Here is a 24,002-nt window from a genome sequence, read left to right as displayed (position 1 = left end):
GCCGCCCCAAAACATTATGGAGCCACCTTGATACGGGACTCTTTGGACAGCTTGGTTAAGTATATCCTGTCGATTTGGGTTCCTCCAAATCCTAATTCGGTGATTATCCGACAAAATGCTAATTTTGGTTTCATCAGAAAATAACACATTTCCCCATCCTGTTGTCATGCCATTATAAATATTCATTGGCCCATTCCAGTCAAGTCCTTTTCTGCTCTAACTTAAAGCATTGGTACAAACAATGGTCTTCTTGTAAATAAATTCGCCGAATGTAACCTGTTTCTAATAGTCTGATCGCAAATTACAATATTATGAGCTTGCTGGAGCTCTCTTCTAATAGCTGGGGCAGTCATAGAGGGGTTTCTCTGGGCAGTTAACGTTAAAAAGCGTTCTTGGACATTAATTCTGGGTCTTCCGCTTTTTAGACGATCGCTAACAGAATTCGTCTCTCGATATTTTTTCACAATCCGAGACACATCACTATGATTAACTCCAACCCGGACAGCAACGTCGACTTGTGAGCGGCCTTCCTCAATCAAAGTAACGATTCTAGCTCTGTTGAACTCAGATATCACTTGTCTATTCATGTTCACTACAAAGTGAATAAAACGCAAGCCAGTTTTTACAAATATCGGTTTTCGAAAACTGATGAACGCAATATGGATACTGAGAATCTTTGCGACGATTAAGAAACAAAAAACAAGCAATAAAATACATTATTTTAGTAGACAAAAAAACACCAGTGCAAAAAATTTCAAATGAGAAACGTTCAGTGGCGTTACAAATAATATGCAAAACATTTTTCAGTGTGTGTATAATATATGTGTATGGAACTTAATAATAACATTTGAACTGCAAATATTTAAATTTATACTTTTTTAAATTCTCGGAGGGGGCCATGGCCCCCTCCCTGGATCCGCCCTTGGTAAGTAAAACCTAAATCCAAATTTTCATTCAATTCGGAGTTGCCCCTGAAAATAACACTCCAAAACGATCATTTATTGGGCTATATATTAATTTCTAAATTAAAATGAACATGGAGTAAAGCTAGACCTAACAATCGACCTTGAGTCATTTTCTTTCTAACCAAGTTTTAAGGCGTTTGAAAGCAGAAAACGATCGTTCTGCAGGTGATGTACTAAATGTAGGTACATCAACTGCAATAGACGTGTGGAAACATGTCTTCATCGCAAAATTTAAAACTTTACATGACTGAATTTTTACTGTTTGTACTTTAGATCTTAAAATAGCCTCACATTAGAATGAAATTTTTTTAGACGAAACTGAGTCATTAATTTGCCACACAGAAAAAACAGATTAATATTGTTATCGGGTCTCTGGAATTAGATGGTAATAATAGTATATTATTCAACGAGCATGTAATGATGGCTATTACTCATGATGATGAAGTTGCGACACGAGCCGTAGGCGAGTGTCGTAATTCATCAGAGTGAGTAATAGCCATTACATGCAAGTAGAATACTATACTTTTTCTACGACTTTTTTTTTATTTTTTTTTTATTTTTTTAGTAAAAAATATAATTATCAACTACTCGAGATTTAAATTATAATAATTTACAACAATACCTAAATGCTGTGTAAACCTAGGCTGAATAATTGGTTGCCTACTATTACCAAATTCTTATTTATTGTAAAAGTACAACAAGAAATAGTCAATCCAAGTTCTATTCCTTTCTGAAAAATTATAAGCATAAAGTACCTACTGTCAGTGAATCTAATAGAAAATGGCTATTGTCGGTGGACATATTTCATATAGTTATAATATGTATTTGTAAATTTAAATTTAACTATATTTAATATAATATTATAACTATATACAATATGTTATAACATATTTAACACAATATAACTCGAAAAGTAAACACAATATTAGTTATAAATTCCAATTAACACAAACAAAATGCGTTAATGTCACTGTCACTAAAATAAATGATAAACGTCAAAATTTTTAGTTAACAAGCTATAAACGTAAAAAATATACTGACATTGTTACAGTTAAAATTCATTTAAAAATATTCAGAAGTTAATTATTGAAATATATTACAATAATTGTATTAAATAAACAAGTTAATTAATATTAAAGATTAAAATTGATATTAAAAGTGGCATGCGCCACTTGAATCTAACTTCAGCCCGTGAGTAATGACCCGTGAGTATAATAATAATATAATAATAATTATATATGATATTCATCCTTTGAGACATACAATGTATAGGACATGTCATTAGTTTTACAAACAAACAAATAAAATTAATACATTTATAAATTTTATAAACATAAACATTTAAAGGTAGATAGATAACATTTAGGTAATATTTCTGTCCGAAACAAACTCTTCCACAGTATAAAAGAATGTATGTGTGTACTTTGTACGCACGTAAGAAGATATTCTTCTATTATATAATAGGTAATTTAAACGAATAAATATACTTAACAGGTTATTTGTATTTTATTTAAAAATCAAACTAACTTTCTTATCTACCACTTTCAAAAGATTTTTATTAAAACAACCAAAAATAAAAAAAAAATATGAATCGCCCAGGATTTGAAGCCGCGTCATTCCAATCTCAGAGCTTACCAATCTCAGAGTCATACCAACTACTCCATCGAGGCCCTTGTAATTGACATGTAAGTTTCGGATATAATTACACAACACGGCGACATATAGTGTAAAAATGTTATGCTTACATAATATTTAATTATTTTACTACACAGAGAAACACAAATCGAAAAACACAAGAATTATAATAAATAATACATTTCCTAAAAACACTAATATATTCTTTTAATGACTTATTTGCACGGTTACAGATACATACATACCTATCTTGAAAGATTAGCAATGAACTACATACTGTCTGTGTAAATACTGTCTGCGCAGGCGCGCAGATTTATGTACAATTTTACCCTCAATCGAATCGCGCCTAAAGAAGAATATCTTCAATAACATTTGGGAAGCAATAAGCTTTTAATGGATTTCTTAAAGAAACATTTATCCATTGTTCTATATTTTTTTGGTAAAACGTTAAACAATCTAATGCTCATATACTTTACTGACATTTCAAATTTACTCGATCTATGAGTGAAGTACGAGTAACTTCAGCCCGTGAGTAATGAAGTATTACTCACGAATACAGTAATGTGTGATAATATCTATGAAAAATAGCGAATAATGAGCATATTATTCAGTGGTCATAGAAAAACATATTTATTGCGGGAATTTTTTATTTATTATGTTCCAAAGACTTTTAATATAATTTTCGATTCCAAGGAATTCTGTTTTATGTTTCAGTTATTCAGTTATCAACAGGACACAAAACTCACTATTTATTTTTAATCGTAATTATCTTTCTTAAAAAGTGTTACTAGAAAACAGGAGGGGACAATTGACTCCACTGACCCCCCTTGGATCCACGCCTGCGTTAATGCCAAAGTTTTTCCTAAAACCTGCCTGTTCTATAGCTTGGTAAAAATCTAATTTTGTTTCAAGTATAATTGTTATTATTCTTGTGAATAACTTGTAGAGGTGGTTTAAGAGGCTTATGGATCGGTAATTCTCGATGTCTGTTGGATCGCCCTTTTTGTGTAATAAGATGGTAAGTGCACTGTGCCATCTTGTAGGTGTTTTACTTTAGTACAGACATAAGTTGAACAATTCCTTTATGTTGTTTAAAAATCTGTTTCCTCCAATCTTTACGGCTTCTATAACGATGTTGCCTTCTCCCGGAATTTTATTTCTTTTCATTTTCCTCAATGCGTTCCTGATTTCGTCTGTTGATATATCAGGCATCAATTCCGATCCTTGGTTGACTTATCTTTTCCCTGAATCTTCTAGTGGCTCATCATGATTTTGTTGGCCGTTGTATAGTTCTGTATAGAAGTCTTCTCCTACCTTTAATACTTTATCTCTGTTGGTAATGATATTTCCATCTCTATTCTTTAATTTCGGTATTTACTTTTGCCATTTGTTAATTGTCTTCTTAGAACTTGGATCTTGTTATCTTCAATTATTTGTTGAATTTGTTCGTTTGTCCCTCTTAATAGATTTTTGTATACTTTTACTTATCTCTCTAGGTTCATGGTGTTCTTAACTTCTTATTCTTTCTATTATTTCTATTATTCTTTTGTTATGTGATGTCTTTTGGCAGTGTATCTTCTGGCTATCTTCTATCGCTTCTATTATAATGTCATTAAGGGTGTTAACAAAACAAGATGATGCAGAAGTAGCAATAGGCAAGTATGGGTATGGCGACAGAAATGAACGAGGACAAAGACTGCTTAATTTCTTACACCAGGAAAATTTATCCATGATGAACTCTTTTTTCGATAAAAAGCCTCAGCGTAAATGGACATGGATAAGCCCAGATGGCAGTGTCAAAAATGAGATAGATTTTATCATAACAAACAGAAAAGAAATAATTAAAGACATTAAAATACTTAACAAATTTTCGGTAGGAAGCGACCACAGATTAATCCGAGCAAAGATATGATTAAATGTCAATTTCGAAAGAACCAAGATGATCTTCAAAACACGAAAGACGAAATGGATTCCCCCAGGAAACAACAACCTCTATGAAGATGTACTAACCAGACGTATACAAGACCTTGAAAACGACATAGAAGACATTGAACAAGCAAATAATGTCATAACGAAAGCACTAAAAGAAACAGAAAGGGAGTGCTACCCGACTGTCGTGACCCATAAAGAAAAATTAAGCCAAAATACTAAAGAGTTAATAAGTAAAAGAAGACAGTTGACGGAAAAATACGACTCCAACTATACAACACTGAAGAAATTAAATAAAGATATCCACCGATCAATCCGAAAAGACATAAGAGAAAACAACACAAGAGAAATAACTCACATAATTCAAGAAAACAAAGGTTTAAAAGTTTTGAGGCCGAATAACATCGGTAACAAAAATATGTACAAAATCAGAAACAAAGATGGCAACATTGCCACGGATAAAGCCGAAATCCTCAAGGTTGTCGAATCGTTTTATCGCGAAATGTATGAGAGCACCAACGAAATGCAAGATCAGCCCCTGCCCAAAATCACAAACCAGGGATCAGAATTAATGCCAGAAGTAACACCACATGAAGTTAAAAAGGCACTTTCAGAAATGAAAAATAATAAATCCCCTGGCGATGACGGAATAGTAATCGAGGCAATCAAACAAGGTGGAAATAAAATTATCCAGGCTTTGCCAAACTTTTCACCCAATGCATTTACCAAGGAAAAACTCCTTCTCAATGGAACAATGCAGTCATTGTTTTATTACACAAAAAGGGTAACATAACAGATCTGAAAAACTACCGTCCTATCAGTTTGCTATCACACATATATAAACTTTTCACAAAAATTATCAAAAAAAGACTGGAGGCTAAGTTAGACTTCTATCAACCTAGAGAACAAGCTGGATTTAGATCTGGATATAGCACTAACGACCACTTACTGGTAATAAAAAACCTAATAGAGAAGTCTGCGGAATACAACAAACCATTGGCACTGATATTCGTGGACTACGAGAAAGCATTCGATACCATAAGCCAGCAGAAAATGTTAAAAGCATTGACAGAATGCCGAATAGACCATCGCTACATTAACATGATCAAATATATCTACCAAACGGCAACGGCTAGCGTAAGACTGTCTGAACAACAAACAAATACATTCTGTATACAGCGAGGAGTACGGCAGGGAGACACCATCTCACCAAACATTCACAACCCTTTTAGAACACACATTTAAGAAGGCAGATCTAAACGAATATGGTATCAATATAAATGGAGAGAAGCTCAGTAATTTGAGATTCGCAGATGACATCGTCCTTATAGCCGATCGTATGGATGATGCAATAATAATGTTGAACAAATTATATTACGCTTCCTTAGAGGTCGGACTAAAGATTAACATCAACAAGACGCAAATAATGACTAATCTGGTGCTAAATCGTAATATTGTTGTTGATGGAATGGATATTGAGCAGACGGCATCTTATAAGTACTTGGGACATGAAATTCGGTTGGGACGAGATAACCAGACGTGCGAACTCCCACGTCGCATAGGATTAGACTGGGCAGCGTTTGGTAAACTTAACTATGTATTTAAATCGGACTTGCCCATATTATGCCTCAAAAGGAAAATCTTTGACCAATGTGTGTTGCCTGTACTCACTTATGGAGCCGAAACATTAACACTAACAAAAAAGGTAGTGAACAAGATTCGCGTAACTCAGAGGGCTATGGAGCGCCAGATGTTGGGTGTCTCCCTGAGAGACCGAATCCCAAACGAAGAAATACGCCGTAGAACAAAAACAACAGACGCTGTCGAAAAAATCGCGTCGCTTAAGTGGAATTGGGCAGGACACGTCGCCAGATTGCCAGACAACCGATGGACAAAACGTATTGTCGAGTGGAGGCCGCGAGAAGAACCACTACGGAGCAGAGGACGCCCACTAACCAGATGGGCCGATGATTTGAAACATATTATCGGTAACTGGATGCAAGCCGCACAAAATAGAGATGAATGGAAAGAGCTGAGGGAGGCCTATGTCCAGCAGTGGACGCGTACGGGTTGATGATGATGATGAAGGGTGTTAACATTTAGGTCTGTATTCCTTTTCGAGAATGCTGTTGATATGTTCTTCAAATGCATTTATATTATTAGGCTCTGTCCAGGTAGTTGTGGACTTCTTTTTGATCATGCGGTATCTCTCTTTGCCAAGGTATATTTTTATCGAGGCTTTTACCATTCTGTGGTCGCTACCTGTTGAAAATTGGTTAAGAACTGTAACATCTTTAAAGATTTGCTGCTTGTCGGCGATTATAAAATCAATCTCGTTCCTAGTTTTTCCATTTGGGCTCTGCCACGTCCATCTCCGATGTTACTTTTTGTAGAAGAAGCTAAGAAGCTGTTCATTTGGAACATACTTTTTTCCAGCAGGAAACTAAGTAAAGTTTCACCGCGCTCGTTCCTGTTTCCCAAACCAAATTTTCCAGTGATGTTCCTGTATCATATGCCTTTCTCCCCGTTTTAGCGTTGAAGTCGCCACATTATGGTATAGTGTGTCGTTGTATCATTTAAGGCTAGAACAATGTCATCGTAGAATTCCTCCACTCCGTAGTCTGCATGGTAACTTGTGGGGCATATACCTGTACGTGAGCGGCTGTGGAGTAACGGCATAATCGCTGGCCCCATACGCCAGTGCACGTGGGTTCGAGCCCTGCCAAAGACAAACCATTTTCATTTCCAATAATGACACGAGCCGTCTCACCGTGCCTCGGAGAGCACGTTAAGCCGTCGGCCCCCCTGGGCTAGTGTACATCGGCACTAGTTACTTGAAGCAGGGTTAAAGATGTAAATGGCACCGGAACTGTTCGAAAGGATCTCCCCGGCAAAAATGCCATACGATATTATTATTATTATTATTATATACTTGTACGATTTTTAAAGCATTACCGTTCATTTTATTTTAAGGTCAAAGAAGCTACTCTAGTAGAGAAACTAGTTAGCCCGATCAGGGAACACAAAATTTTACGAAAACCTCCAAAAAAATAAATGAAGGATGAAAATTTGGGAATAGGTAGTTGAAATTGTCTATTATTATATAAGAAAAAGTTTGCAATTCTACATCCCCTCCAGTTTACAAAAATTGGGAAATACGGGTTGAAAAAATATACGTTCAAAATAAGTCCGAAATTGTATAAAATGACTAATTCTAAGCAACTTTTGTTCTATAGAGTTTTTTCACTAAGTTAATACTTTTCGAGTTATTTGCGAGTGAATATGTTCATTTTTAACAAAAAGAAAACATTTTTTGGACGGTTTTTCGCAAATAACTCAAAAAGTAAGCATTTTAGCGAAAAAAATAGTCTTAGCAGAAATATAGCTTATAAAAAAACTAAAAAAATGGTGTATGCATGAGGTCTGTAGACCCAGTAGAAGCAGAGTTGTAGCTAATGAAAAGTAGGTTCTTCTTTGTCAATGTTGTTCTGAAGCTATTTCCTTGTGGCATTTTTGGGCGGGCATGTTTTCAACGCTAAAGTACCCGTGTTTTGGACGCTGCCAGAAAGTAAAGTTAGGACCGAAGGGTTGGGTCTTCCTCCTTTGGGTCTTTTAAATTTAGCGTCCAAATCATGCACATCCAACGGGTTGTATAAATTCCACTGATGTAGAGTAAGAGGTAGAATAGGATTTATTCGGTGAGACATTCTGTATAGTAACATCTGATGACATATTGATAATTTATTTACGGTACTACCGAAACTAATTAATTTCGTTTCCCGCAAAAAACAAACTGGAATTTTGGATTTCGAAAAATGAAATCGGTTTTTAAAAAATATTTTTATTTCTAAACTACAATTTTAAATATGACTGAACTCGACAAGACCAAGAATAATAATGAATTTTACAATGCAAATATAATGAAACAATCTAACAAACTTCTGGTGGAAACTGCAGAGTAAGCTGCAGGTGTTGGTTGGGATTCTGCCAGGTCCGGACTTTCGTACCATGTAACTCCTCCGTCCTTAAGAAGAGGAAAAAATAACGGAGGTATTTTTGGATTCCAAATTTTGGGGACATCTTTCTTCCAATGGGATTTCGTCAGGAACCTTCTTATTTTTGTAATATTTTCGGCATCTAGTAATGACATAAATTGTAACGATTAGTATTAATATAGTTAGGATGACTGAACCAGTGCTGATAATGGGTGTAGTTGGAAAGCCAATGTCTTCTACAGGTGAAAGATTTCTGGTGATTCTGTTAATTTCGTATAGTCCTTCCACATCGATTTTGCTTAAATTGGTTACTTGATAATTTACCTTTTCAGTCGAAAAATGTTCTAATTTTGGTAATATAATGATTTTTCCAGATTGGATACGTGGGTTGTTCGAAAATTTTAAGGTTCCAACCTCTATTTCACATTTTGGTGGGATTTCTATTAACGAACGTTCTTTTATTTCCAAAAACGAATTGGACACACATTTTGAGATGAATTTGACAGTACTGGACGGAATTATCAAGATTTGGTTATCCATAACGTGTTCAATAATGGGTTCTTGTAGATTTATTTCAGTGGCGTAGCATTTCTCTGGATTACGTCCATCAATCAATTTATAGGTGCAGGTATCTATTTGGGTGTAGTCCTGTTGACAGTAGTATCTGGTTTCGAGGATGGGACATTCTTCTTTTATCGATAGTGATTTTTCTCCTTTTGCCAAGTAGGGATATAAAGGAATATATGTTTGATGATTTTGTATTACGGGGTAAACATGGAAGAAGTCGTAATTTTCTGATTTGAATATAGGAACATGGATAGCGAATATAAGCTTGGATTCATAAAAGGTTACTTGGGTACTGAGAAAGAGATAGTATGTTAGCACATTGTTAAATTTTGCGATTTGTTCTTCTTTGTATATATGTGATAAATATGACATCATTTCTGAGATTTCTTGGGTAGATATTATTGAATTGTGAAGAGTATTTAAATTAGAGAAAACGATCGAATTTTCAATATTGTCAATAAATGTTATTAAATTTTGGCAATCGAGATTAATTTGGTAAAGGATACTTTGATAAGTTATGTAGTTACCCAAAGTAATTATTTTGGTTTCTAATGAATATTTAAATTTTTCAATATTGTCTTGCAATTTTTGTTGATTTTGCCACAAGGTTGATAAAGACTGATTATAATGATTAACAAGCTTTTTGTACAAAGTTGACTGAAGGTTAAGTTCATGAATTACATTTTTCTGATTTAATTGTAAAATATTGATTGCTTTATCGTATCGTTCTCCATCGTCGGCATCTAAAGTTCCAAAAGCCCATTTATTAATTTTGCCTATTCCATCTATTAAACCTCTTTTAGAGCGAATATGTGGATTCAAATTTTCAAATTTTCTTTCAAGAATTTTTATTAAGAATTCGGTTCTTTTTGTCATTTGTTCAGCTAAGTTATGAAAAGATATAGGGTTAGAAGCATTACTTACTATTAGACTATTCTTAAGGCTATAAAAATGTTTAGTTAAACTAGTTATCTGTTTAGTTACTTCTCTTAAATCTAGATAGTGTATAAAAGTATGCTTAGTGTAAATAATTTTACAGGGTCCTAACAATATGGGTAACAAAGGGTTCGATATAGGAGTAATTTTTACATCTTCTCCTTCACATCTATGTTGAAGTGCCAGGAATATCAGGAGCAAACACGTTGTCCGGATTTTCATTTTCCTGAAAAGATATTTTTGGTTTTATTTTGGGTTTTCTGATTATATTTTTATGGTAATTTCCTTTATTAGTTTGTAATATAAGACCTGAATCTTGAACAATTTCAGTCTTTTTAAATTTGGGTGCCTTTTTATCGCGCAATTTTGTTTTGACGTATGCAACTTCTTGGTTAGAAAAATCTGGAGGGTCATTTCGATTTTCATTTAATTTATTAATTATTTTTTCTTTTGTTTCTTCGTTTCTAGTTTTTATTATTTCATATAACTGTTTACTTGCTTTTTTATGATTTTGTACATAGTAAGATAATATAAGGTTATCGTCCAAGTCAAAAGGATCTGGACTATTAATATGTCCTTTTATGATTTCAAATGGGGTAAATTTAGTGATGGAATGAATTGAATTATTATAACTTAGAATAGCATGTTTTATTAATTGATTAGGGGTTAATTCTTTATTTTCCTCTCTAAGACAGCGAAAGCATTCTATTAATGTAGAATGAAACCTTTCTACGGGAGAGTTGGAATTACTATTTTTAGAAGTTGTGAAATGTAGTTCTATATGGTGAAGTTTACAAAAATCTTTAAGGTCATTATTTTTGAATTCTGTGCCACAATCGGCGGTAATTTTATATGGTAAACCATGGTGGCTTACAAAGAGAAGTAAATTTTCCACTACAGAGGTGCCATTGACACTAGGTAAAGGGTATGCTTGGGCATATCTCGAAAATGAATCTATGATCGTTAAATATGATTGATTAGAAATTTTAAAGACATCTACATGAATATGTTCAAAGGGTTTTGATGCAGTGGGAGTTAAACTAAATTTTATAATTGGAGGATTTCTATCGTATTTATTTTTAAGACAGGTTTCGCAATTATTTATAAATTGTTCGATATCTTCTGCCATTTTTGGCCAATAGTAACGTGATCCTAAAGACATTTTTACTTCGTTTATACCACGATGTCCTTTTTTGTGTACATGATAATATTCTAATTTTTCTTTTTGTTCCTGCGTATTTATTATGTCAGTTAAAAATTTTGTGGAATGTACAAATTTAAAAGCAGAATTTTTAAAATAATTCTGAACTATTACTACAAATGTTTCTGGTAAAATATTTTCTCTAAAATACAATGCATAAATCTTTTTGGGGTCTATATATTCTTTTACAAATTTAAAAATACTTTCTTCAATATTTCTTTGGGGTAAAGTAACATAAAATCTATTATTATCAAATATTTTTTCATTTTTGCATTTTATTTTATTTATTTCTCCACCTATTATTATAATTTGATTTTTATAAGTATTTAAAGCTCTTTCGGTTATGGGTATACCTAGAATTGGATTTTCTAAAGAAGTATGACACGTTTCTAAATCTGAGTCTTCTGTTTCTGGATTTTCGAAAGGGGGTCGAACTTGTATGTCCGAAATAATATTTATTTTATTTGTTGATCCATCATTTAGTAAGGAGTCAAGGTCTCCTTCTGAAAGTTGCGGTAAATCGTCTAAGTTGCTTAGTTCATTATCTATTATTTCATTTATGTCGCCTAAATTAACATCCATCGATTCTGTCTCGATAGCATTCAAGTCGGAATCTATTTTAATTCTAGAAAGTGCGTCGGCTACTTTATTATTTTTTCCTTTTAAATATTGAATATTATAATCAAATTCTTCGAGCTTAAGTCTCCACCTTACTAAGCGAGAGTTTGGCTCTTTAAGTGAGAACAACCACTGAAGGGGTTTATGATCAGTTAAAATTTGGAATCTGCGACCGAAGAGATAAGGTCGAAAATATTTGCAACCATATACAATCGCTAATAACTCTTTTTCTATGGTTGAATAATTAATTTCGGCTGAATTCAAAGTACGTGAGGCGTAACATATAGGATGGTTATCTTGCATTAGAACAGAGCCTATTGCGAAATTAGAGGCATCTGTTATTAATTGAAAAGTTTTATTAAAGTCAGGATAAGCTAAAATAGGTTCTGAAGTTAAAAGATTTTTACAAATATTAAAACAGTCTAAGAATTCTTTATTGTGGATAACTTTCTGATCCTTTTTCAAACACATGGTCATAGGTTTAGTTATAGCTGCAAAGTTTTTAATAAATTTTCTATAGTATCCTAACAAACCTAAAAATGATTTTATTTCCTTCTGTGTACGAGGGATAGGAAAATTTTTAATAGCTTTAATCTTTTTTGGATTAGGCTTAACTCCGTCTGGGGTCACTATATGCCCTAAAAATTCAACTTCCTTTCTGAGGAATTCGCATTTATCAATTTGTATTTTTAATTGTGCATCTTTTAGTTTTGCAAACACTAATTTTAAATTTTGAATGTGCTCTTGGAGACTTGTGCTAAAAATAATTATATCGTCCATATATACCATACAGATTTTATTTTGTAAATCCTTTAATATTTCATCCATTACCCTTTGGAAGGTGGATGGTGCGTTTTTTAAGCCAAAAGGCATTCTTAAAAATTCGTAGTGTCCATTATTAACGCTGAATGCTGTTTTTTCTATGGAGCAGGGGCTCATCTCGATTTGATGAAAACCGCTAGCTAAATCAAGAGTAGTAAAATATTGTGCTCGTCCTAATTTGTCCAATATTTCGGTAATATTGGGTATCGGATATCGATCACTAATGGTTTTATCGTTAAGTTTCCTATAATCTATAACGCAACGAAATTTTTGTTGATTGGAAGAATCGAGTTTCTTCTTTACGATCCAAAGCGGCGATCCCCAAGGACTGCTGCTGGGTCTAATAATCCCGTCGTCTAACATTTTGTCAATTTGCTTTTTAATTTCTTCCTTGTGGACATACGGATATCTGTACGACTTTACATGTACAGGTTCTTCGTCGGTTGTTTTAATAACATGTTTTACTTTTGACGTAAATGTAAGTGGGTCACCGGGTTTCAAAAATATATCTTTATATTGAGAGCATAATTTGATAATTTCGGATTTTTCTTCTGCGTTCATATGATCCGTTCTAACAAGATTTTGTATTTGCATTTTATCTATTTTATGTTTATTTTGTCTATTAGAAAATTCAAATTTATAACATTGATAAACATTAGAATTATATGGATAAGCGTATAGGGGTTTTAATAAAGTTATAGATAAATTTTTATTTGTTTCATTGACAAATTCTACTAAAGCTAAACCGTTATTTGCTACAGTTAGCATTTCTGGTACATACATATCACCTAAAATTATCTTATCAATTAATATTTCACCGTTTGGTACGGTCACAGGCACTTCCTTTAAAATCTTTTCATAAGGGCCAACAGATATTTCAAACTTTATGTCTGATGGTTTTCTAAATTTAATAGGGATTATTGCGTTAGTGCTAACAAGACATTTATTATTAAGGTCAATATTAAACCTCATTGATAATAGGTCATTTATACCGACCACGCCGTCGAAAAATTCGTGGAAGTCGTATAATATGAAATTTAAGATATTGTCGCGGTTAAATTCTTGAAACGCTGGTATCGCAGCTTGGTATTTGATATTTTTCGTACCGAGAGACGTGGAAATTGAAACGTTGGAATGAAATATACAATCTGAATAAAATTGTTCAGCAATACTTGGTTTTAAGATTGACTTAGTACTACCGGTATCTACCAATAATTTTAATGGAGGATTAGAAATAGTAATATAAGGTAAAGGGTTATTAGAGGTTAAATTCAATTCGATTAAGTTATTTGGTTTTCTGAGGCGGCTTCCTGAAAATTCTGAGAAAAATAATCTAAATCTACTTGCTCACTGGAATGGATACCTGCGTCGACGTCGCTATGCGTCTGTTCGCATTCCTGTCCATCGTAATCATTATTATATAATTCTTCAGCTATTATATTTGGCTTTTGCCCATTATTTTGAAAATAGTTTCTCCTAAAATTATTTGTTCTTCTATTGAACGTTGACGGGAATCTAGAATTTGTAGACATATTCATCGGTTCCGGTTTCGGAAGGCGATGCTGGGGAATTTGATTTGGTCTGAAAATATTCGTATTTCGGGAAGGTCCGAAGACTTCTGAGTTCGTTGGGAGATTTTTAGGGGGTAACTGTTGAGGCTGTACGTTAATAGGTTGGCGAGGCCATGGGGGATTTTGAAAATAATTATTATTTGTATTAAAGTTTGGATTTGGGGGAATAGAAGAGTTTGGTTGAAAATATTGATTGCTCATAGGATTATAAAATTGCCTGTTTGGATTAGGGAAATTCTGCTTTCTGAAATTGTTTCTATTTTGGTGTGATTTATTGTCATTAATATCGGAATAGAGTTTTTCGAAGTTCTCGAATTCGTTTACATAAGCTATGGCGTGTTCTAAAGAAGCTGGTGCTTTTAAATGCATATTATTTCTTAATGTGCCGGTACAACCCGCAATAAAAGTATTTAGTGCTGTATTTTCGCAAAATTGTATGAAAACAACTTTTTGATTTGCATCAAGATTAGTATCATTGCTAATTCTTTGTACTATACTACTTCTCAATAATTGTAATCTATTTCCAAATTCTATTAAATTTTCATTTCTTTGTGGCCTAGTTCTAGTCAGTTCTTGTGTTAAACATTCTAAGTTACGTTTATCAGAAAAACATTGTATAAGCGCGGCTTTTAAAAGTGTCCAATCATTTAATTCTACCCTATTTCCTACCATAAGCTCAGCCTTTCCTACAAGTTTATTTTGAATACATTCAAAAATGTGATTATTTAATTCTTGGTCATTATATGCTCTATATGTAATAACTAAATTATCGCAAAGAGAAATAAATTTGTTTAAGGTATTAGTATCGCCATCATAAGGTCTAATATTTGAAATTTTTGATTTAAATAATTCCCAATTAATAGGACGACGTTCAGCTTGACTAGTTGCCATTTTAATATTTTTCTTATCTTTACTCTTTTTACTTTTAAAGCTTACTTTTAAATTCTTAAGAGATTCTACCAAGGAATCTTCATCAATCATAAAAATTAAAATATCGTTTCATAAACAATGTCTTAACAAAACTATCTTCCGAATTTATGAAAAATAAATAAGGAAGGCAAGAAGGAAACTTGGCACTCACCTCGATAGTCTTTGCCAACTACTTCTCCAAATTCGTCTACCCAAATGAAGGTCTGCTGTCACTGAAGGGCTGCTTTCCACTGGGGCTGCTTTCCACAAAACGGAATGTTCGTTTGGATTTGCACTTAAGGTGTTAAAACGCCAAAGTCCCGAAAAGTTCTGTTTTCCGATAAATACGAAATTCACAGTTTCGCGACTCGCACAAATCCTACTGACTGCGCCAATTTTGGATTTCGAAAAATGAAATCGGTTTTTAAAAAATATTTTTATTTCTAAACTACAATTTTAAATATGACTGAACTCGACAAGACCAAGAATAATAATGAATTTTACAATGCAAATATAATGAAACAATCTAACAAACTTCTGGTGGAAACTGCAGAGTAAGCTGCAGGTGTTGGTTGGGATTCTGCCAGGTCCGGACTTTCGTACCATGTAACTCTGGTAATTTGTTTGTAATCCATGAACCTGTGTCTATTTACAATAACTCATGTACTAGACAGGAATATAAACTAATAGTGAATATGGAAATTTCAACGTTAGTAAGTAATCGTGGTAAAATTTTGCTCAAAGTGAACAGTTTTACTTTTTCTCAAGATAAAGTACTAAAATCGGGAGAAACGTATTGGAGGTGCGTAAAACGGTCGTGTAAAGCGAAGATATTCACGAAAGGGCCAGAAAAGTTAGTGATCCGAAGTAATCTAGAACATAATCACGAGTGTGATATCAAGACGCTTAATAGACAGATTGTGCGTAGCAGTGCCAAAAGAAAGGCTAAGGATGATTTGACCGAAAGGATAATTTGAAAGAAAAAAATTATGTTCGTTAGAGATAGGATACATGAGTATCAAACTAAATGTATCGATCGATACCATTTCGTAAAATGTATGTCGTATTTATTTCAAAGTGACAAATAAACCTTATCAAGCTTAATCTCTAGAATTTTATTACCTGACTTTCCATTTACATTTCAATTAGACCCAGCGTCCAAATCATGTATGCAGAAACAGGTAATTTTATTTTTCAGCGTCGAATTTTAAATTTAGCGTCCAAATCATGCACGCCCGCATTTTTATAATGAACTATTTTAAATGGGAAATAAGCCACAATTTAACAAAAAAATGAATGTATTAACGTTTCGACGCCCAAGTCGGGTGTCGTTGTCAAAATACAAAATAATACTAAATAAATAAAAATGTTGTTGCTTAGTAAAAAATTCTTCTAATAATTTATTTAATCTGACTCATTTATATCGGCAATTCAGGCTTGTATTATACATTTTAAAGTAGAAGACTTTAAAATGATATTGCCAATATTGATGAGTTGCGTTCCTAGGACGACTTTACTAAAAAATAGTTCATTCGATTACATGAAATCAACCACAACTCAAGAATATCCGCCACAAAAAATCATAGCATGTGATCTGTCTTTAAAAAGACAACCAAATGCAACGATGGCAGTAAAATTCTCGCGCTAGAGATTCCATAGTAAATCACGAGGGAAACCCAGGAAAAGACCTCGTGATACTATCCCGACATCGTAAGTATTTGGGCTTTAGTTTACTCTCAAAACTAATACCAAATTCTGACTTTAATGTATACAGTGCGTCCATAAAGTAACTCATAAATTCGTTATTTCGTAAACCGGTTACTTTAAGGAAAATTCCCGAAACAGGTCGATTTTTATTTTTAAATTACGGTTTTTTGGCATATATATCATACTAGTGACGTCATCCATCTGGGCGTGATGACGTAATCGATGATTTTTTAAAATAAGAATAGGGGTCATATAATAGCTCATTTGAAAGGGTATTCAATTCTCTATCCAATAATATAAACATTAACATAATTATTTATACAGTGTGTTCAAAAAACATTTTTTTAATTAAAATAAATAATTATTTATATGGGAAATAAGCCACAATTAAAATGAAAAAAATAATTTTATTAACGTTTCGACGCCCAAATCGGGTGCCGTTGTCAAAAATCAAAAAATTTGGGCGTCGAAACGTTAATAAAATTATTTTTTTCATTTTAATTGTGGCTTATTTCCCATATAAATAATTAATCATAAAAATGCCACAAGGAAATAGCTTCAGAACAACATTAAAATAAATAAGACAAAAAGAAGAATATAATGTAATTATTTAATTCAAAATACATTTTACTACTGTCAGTAAACAGAAAAAAAATTTATTTGACAAATAAACATTGATTTTCGCTTAAATGAAATGTTCAAACTGCCAAGCGACAGGTGGGTGGCAGCTTTAACATTGAATTTAAGCAAAAAACAATATTTATTTCTTAAATAAACATTTTTGTACTGTTTTCTGACAACAGTAAAACGTATTTTGAATTAAATAAATTACGCACATTCTTCTTTTTGTCTCAATTATTTTAATTAAAAAAATGTTTTTTTGAACACCTTGTATAAATAATTAGGTTAATGTTTATATTAGTGAATAGAGAATTGAATACCCTTTCAAATGAGATATCACGTGACCCCTATTCTCATTTAAAAAAATCATCGATTACGTCGTCGCGCCCAGATGGATGACTTCACTAGTATTATATATATGCCAAAAAATCTGAATCTAAAAATAAAAATCGACCCGTTTCAGGATTTTCCATTAATGTCGCTGGCTTCCGAAATAATGAATTTATGAGTTACTTTATGGACGCACTGTATATGCTATTTTAAATTATAAATTATATTAATAATACATAGTTATTATATAAATAATACTAAAATATAAAATATGTACTAACTCGATATGTTAATGACTTACTAATCGTGGTATTTTCTTTCAATTGACTTCCTCTTTTTAGTATGGGTAACCACATCCTACTGCATTCTACCGAGGAATTTGCGACACAATTGGAATTGTGTCGTAACTCATCAATATTGGCAATATCATTTTAAAGCCTTCTACTTTAAAATGTATAATACATGCCTGAATTGCCAATATAAATGAGTCAGATTAAATAAATTATTAGAATAATTTTTACTAAGCAACAATATTTTTGTTTATTTAGTATTATTTTGTATTTTGACAACGACACCCGACTTGGGCGTCGAAACGTTAATAAATTCATTTTTTTGGTAAAATTGAGGCTTATTTACCATTTAAAATAGTTCTTTGTCAAATTCGCAATCGAATATTTCAATTTAAAATAACCCAAAAACGGAGCTCTTTTCGGGGAAAATTCATTACAACTTTTTTAAAGTGTTTAAAAAAAGGTTTATTTTTGTTTTTTAAAAAAACTTCTAACATTAAAAGTAAGTGAATTACGCTCAAAATATTGCTGGTCTTTTTCATTTTTTGCTAAAAAAATCGCGAAAATCACCCCCTAATTAGATTCCCAAATAAAATTAATCGTTACCGCTTCACAAGTTACTTTATTATGTATTGTTTATACATATATGATCTATAAGTTTCATTGGTTCAAAGTGCTCATTTTTGAAAAAAATTGGGTTTACAATACGTTTTTTTTTATTTTGACAAAAAAAAATGGATTTTTATGGAATTAACTTAAAATTATTAGTAATACCAAATATCTCAAAGAGTAAAAAATGTTCGTTTTGCTTTTCTGAATATTTTTGATTTTTTGTTTTCTTGTTAGAGAAAAATTGGTTGTGCTATGGCTCTTCAAAATTTGCCTAAACTCGTGATTAGTTACTCGTTCAAGCCATTTTAACTACAGCTTTTTCAAAAATAAGCACTTTGAACCGATGAAACTTACAGATCATATAAATAATACATAATAAAAGTAATTTGTCAAGTGGTAATGATAAAATTTATTTGTGATGCTAATTAGGGTGTGATTTTCGCGATTTTTTTTTACCAAAAAATAAAAGGGAACAACAATATTTTGAGCCTAACTCACTTACTTTTAATGCTAGAAGTTTTTTTTTTAACAAAAATAAACCTTTTTTCAACACTTTAAAAAAGTTAAAATGAATTTTCCGCGAAAAGTGCTTCGTTTTTGGGTTATTTCACATTGAAATATTCGATTTGGAATTTGACGAAGAAGAACCTACTTTTCATTAGCTACAACTCTGCTTCTGCTGGGTCTACAGACCTCATGCATACACCATTTTTTTCAATTTTTTATAAGCTATATTTTTGCTAAGAATATTTTTTGCAATCAAATACTGACTTGTTGAGTTACCTCCGAAAAATCGTCCAAAAACATGTTTTTATTTGTTAAAAATGAACATATTCACTCGCAAATAACTTGAAAAGTATTGACTTAGCGAAAAAACTCTATAGAACAAAAGTTGTTTAGAATTAGCCATTTTATTTAATTCAGGTCTTATTTTGAATGTATATTTTTCACCTTCGAGAGGGGGCATTCCCCTCCATCTTACAAAAATGGAGAGGGAATTGTAAACTTTTTCTTATACAGGGTGTAACAAAAATACAGGTCATAAATTTAATCACATATTCTGGGACCAAAAATAGTTCGATTGAACCTAACTTACCTTAGTACAAATATGCACATAAAAAAAGTTATAGCCCTTTGAAGTTACAAAATGAAAATCGATTTTTTCCAATATATCGAAAACTATTAGAGATCTTTTATTGAAAATAGACATGTGGCATTCTTATGGTAGTAGTATCTTAAGAAAAAATTATAGTGAAATTTGGACACCCCATAAAAATTTTATGGGAGTTTTGTTCCTTTAAACCCCCCCAAACTTTTGTGTACGTTCCAATTTAATTATTATTCTAGTACCATTGGTTAAACACAATATTTTGAAAACTTTTTTGCCTTTTAGTACTTTTTCGAAAAGTCAGTTTTTATCGAGATGTTTTGAATATTTGTCAAATCCACCACATATTTGTATATAGCTAAATACGATTATGGAGACTTGGTAATAATATGATTTATTTATGATTTACATTTTTAGGTATATTTTGAACCATATTAAAAAAGAAGTAATATCTCGATAAAAAGTGCCTTCTCGAAAAAATACAAAGAGGCAAAAAAGTTTTAAAAACACTGTGTTTAACTAATGGTACCGCAGTAAAAGTTTAATTGGAAGATACACAAACATTTGGGGGGTTTAAAGGAACAAAACCCCCATACAATTTTTATGTAAACATATTAAAAAAGAAGCCGCAACTCGATAAAAACTGCCTTATCGAAAAAATACTAAGAGGCAAAAAAAGTTTTAGAAATATTAAATTTAACTAATGGTACCACAATAATAATTTAATTGGAACGTACACAAAAGTTTGGGGGGGGGTTTAAGGGAACAAAACCCCCATCAAATTTTTATGGGATGCACCAATTTCACTATAATTATTTTTTAAAATGTTCCTGCCATAAGAATGCCACATGTCCATTTTCAATAAAAAATCTCTAATAGTTTTCGATATATTCGAAAAAATCGATTTTCATTTTGTAACTTCAAAGGGCTGTAACTTTTTTATGTGCATATTTGTACTAAGGTAAATTAGGTTCATTCGAACTATTTTTGGTCTCAGAATATGTGATTTAATTTATGACCTGTATTTTCGTTACACCCTGTATAATAATAGACAATTTCAACTACCTATTCCCAAATTTTCATCCTTCCTTTATTTTTTTGCGGTCAGATTGTTCTTTGATCGGACTAAGTTACTGTGGTAGAGAAACATCAGGGACGCGCCAAGTAACTTCGGCGCCGTCGTGCAAAATATTGATAAGCGCCTTTATCAAAATTACCAGGGTCGAAATATCAATCACTCCTTCACATTTAAACGTGGAAAACTATGAAATTTTTTCTACATCTACCCAGATTTTTTTTCAGGAAACGATAAGTACACAGTACACTTATAAAAAATAATATATTCTTCTTCCTTCTTGTATGAAACATGCTTCTTTAAAGCATGTTTCTTCTTCAATATTAGCCTCCTAAATTGTTTAGATTATCGCACCATCTTTTTCTTGGTCTGCCAATAATTATTATTCATCCATTTGGTGACTTATCTCGTACTATCCTATCCTCTGCCATTGTACTAATGTGTTCGTTCCACTCCTGTTTCCGTTTTGTCACCAATCCATTTTATGTCTTCTACATTGCATGATCTTCTTATCTTTTCGCTTCTCTCCCTATATATCCAACAGACTTTTGCCTGATATTCGTCAAGTATTTTCATCTCTGTTGTTTCTAGTAGTCTAGTAGTTATTAAAAATAATTTTTTTGCACAATAAATCAAAACAAAATAAAAACTATGTTAAAGTTATAAAATATTACTTAAAATTATTTTTCTACAACCGTGTTAAAAATTCAATTTTTAGCACTCCATACGTGCGTTAAAAAGGCTACTTTAAGGCACTAGTCCTTTAAAAATTTTAAGGCACTGCAATTCGTATTGACTGTGTATGCAATTTTGATGTAATGTCAAAAAAATATAAAAATGGAATGTCAGTCAAGTTCAAGTAAAAGTTTTTGTAGATATTGTCCTGTAATTGCATTTGCATATAGGAAAAATATTGTATGATATGCGTGTTAAAAAGTACATTTTTAAGGCACTCGATCATGTGAATGGCAGAACTCGCTATCGTTCATTCTGCAAACTTTCACATGCGTGCCTTAAACGTGTACTTTTAACACTTATATCATAAATATAACTATTAAAAAACTGAAGATCAAAAAATAAAACATATTTATGTTGCGATTTTTTAAACAAATACACTTATTATGGTGAAAAACAATACCTACACCCGAGAGGGTAGAAGGTCTAAAGATTATATATATTATGATGAAAACCAACGGATATTTCTTATATAAATTGAACTTTTCTTGCTTTACCTTTGACAAATTGATTAATTAGATTTTCATTATTCGGGTCCTTTAAAAACTCAGATTCTGTAGAAATAATAGCAAGATTTTCTAGCCGCTCCTGACCGATTCTAGATCTGACCCAATCTGAAGCGTTTATTTGAAAAACACTTGTCCAAAAATGAAAATTTTGGCAAATCAAAACAAACTGCCCAGCTTTATAAGTAATGTGGATATCAAAATAATCAAAATAATAAATAAATAACTTACTACAATATATTCGACAATATAGAGGTATTGTGTTGTATAGTTTCTGCCATGCCCCATGCTGAACTATTTCTAATAGAAAAGAAACAAACATCACATTATTACTATCAAAGAATGCACACAACTGATAAATTTAAGGATAAGATCATTCACACTTACAATTACCGTTGACTAAGATAGGACAAGTGTTGTTTTTACAAAAAAAAAACGCATGGACATCTGTTGTTTTTCTAAAACTATCAAAATTTTCTATGCAGTGTGAACTAAATGTGTGAACTGGAGAAAGAAACTACTGTTCTAAGAGAATAATACATAAAGTCGAATTTTCGAAAAATGGACATGTGTTGTTTTTCAAATAAACGCTTCAATTCTTAATTAGTTTTAGTTTAGAAAATGATATCTCGGCTGAAGCTACAGAAATCAGTACCTATAGTTAATAATATACGTAACGCAATAGTATTGTTTGTTAATGAGTGGACTAAGTTATTTTTTGCAATGTTTTTTTTTATTCAAAAAATATTTAGTTTTGAATTTATTTAACTTTGCCAATTAAAGGGCGCCTTTAACGTCTTGGCACCGTCGTGCGCCGCACGACCTTGCCCATATGGGCGGCGCGTCCCTGAGAAACATAACTATACTTTAGAAGTCTAATGACTGAAGGCTGAATGACTGTGTGTGACAGCCGTTGACAGGCTTCTAGATCAGTGGGCGGCAAGGTTGCCTTTAATTATACTCTGGGCTAATTAGCAAAATACAAGGAAAAGTTATTTACCAGCAATTTTATTGCTGGAATTGAATCTTATTATTGTATGTATTAATAATATAGATATGCAAAGTCCGCAGATAGTGTGCTACTGTTTTTATAAACAAAATGGCGCCCGAAAATCGTGTATTTTCCAATTTTTGCTCTACAACTCCAAAGATTTTAACTTAACACCAAAAACACTCAAACAAAAATTCACCGCAATTAAATTCTGCATAGACACGCGTTTTTCCCGATTTACTTCGATGAAAACTTTCCCCGGAAAAAGCGGGTTTTCCAACAAAATCTTTTATTTTCAACTTAACTTTTAGATAAGTAGTTGTTAATCAATAATTAAATAACTTGGTAACGTAAAAGCCCTTTCCGTATATCCACAGAGAACGGCAGTTCTCACCAGTGGCGCACAACACCCCTACAAGCGACACTATATATACACGAAATTTTCGATTTTCTAAACCTGACTGAATTGAAAATTGGGCCAAATCCCATCTGAAAGTTTAGGAAAAGACTCGTCCATCCATATGTTACTTCTCCATTTTGGTCCAAGTGTGTGGATTTTACGGCCCTTCCCATTTAAAGCCTGTTTTTCGTTCTCGTCCCCAAAACTCCCAAAAATTTCAAAAATTTAAGCCCGACCTTTGCGGCTTCTGATAGCATAGATCATTACCTTTCCAACGCATGTTTAATTTTAAAAATCGGTTGTACCATTCAAAAGTTATCGAGCTCAGAAATATGACTCAATTTTTATTTAAAAAATGGAAAATGTTTGTGGATATGTATGTATGTATGTATGTATGTATGTATGTATGTATGTATGTATGTGTGTGGAAAAGTTAAACCGATCTGAATTTTTTTTTCTGTGTTTCAAGAGGGTGTGAG

General features: G+C 32.3%; 1 protein-coding gene across 1 annotated transcript; it reads right to left on the bottom strand.

The window, feature by feature from the left end:
- Positions 1-221: 221 nt before the first annotated feature.
- Positions 222-587, bottom strand: LOC126890965 (uncharacterized). The gene has a single exon (XM_050660146.1). It carries the CDS (start codon positions 585-587, stop codon positions 222-224), a length of 366 nt encoding a protein of 121 aa, XP_050516103.1.
- Between the last annotated feature and the right edge of the window lie 23,415 nt (positions 588-24,002).

The sequence above is a fragment of the Diabrotica virgifera genome, chromosome 9 (assembly GCF_917563875.1).
Source record: "Diabrotica virgifera virgifera chromosome 9, PGI_DIABVI_V3a".
Taxonomy (NCBI): domain Eukaryota; kingdom Metazoa; phylum Arthropoda; class Insecta; order Coleoptera; family Chrysomelidae; genus Diabrotica; species Diabrotica virgifera.
The sequence above is the reverse complement of the archived record's forward strand: the minus strand, read 5'-3'. Positions and strand labels throughout refer to the sequence as shown.

What these genes read in the sequence shown, in the direction of transcription:
- LOC126890965 (XM_050660146.1), bottom strand. Translation starts at nt 587, where the DNA reads ATGAATAGACAAGTGATATCTGAGTTCAACAGAGCTAGAATCGTTACT.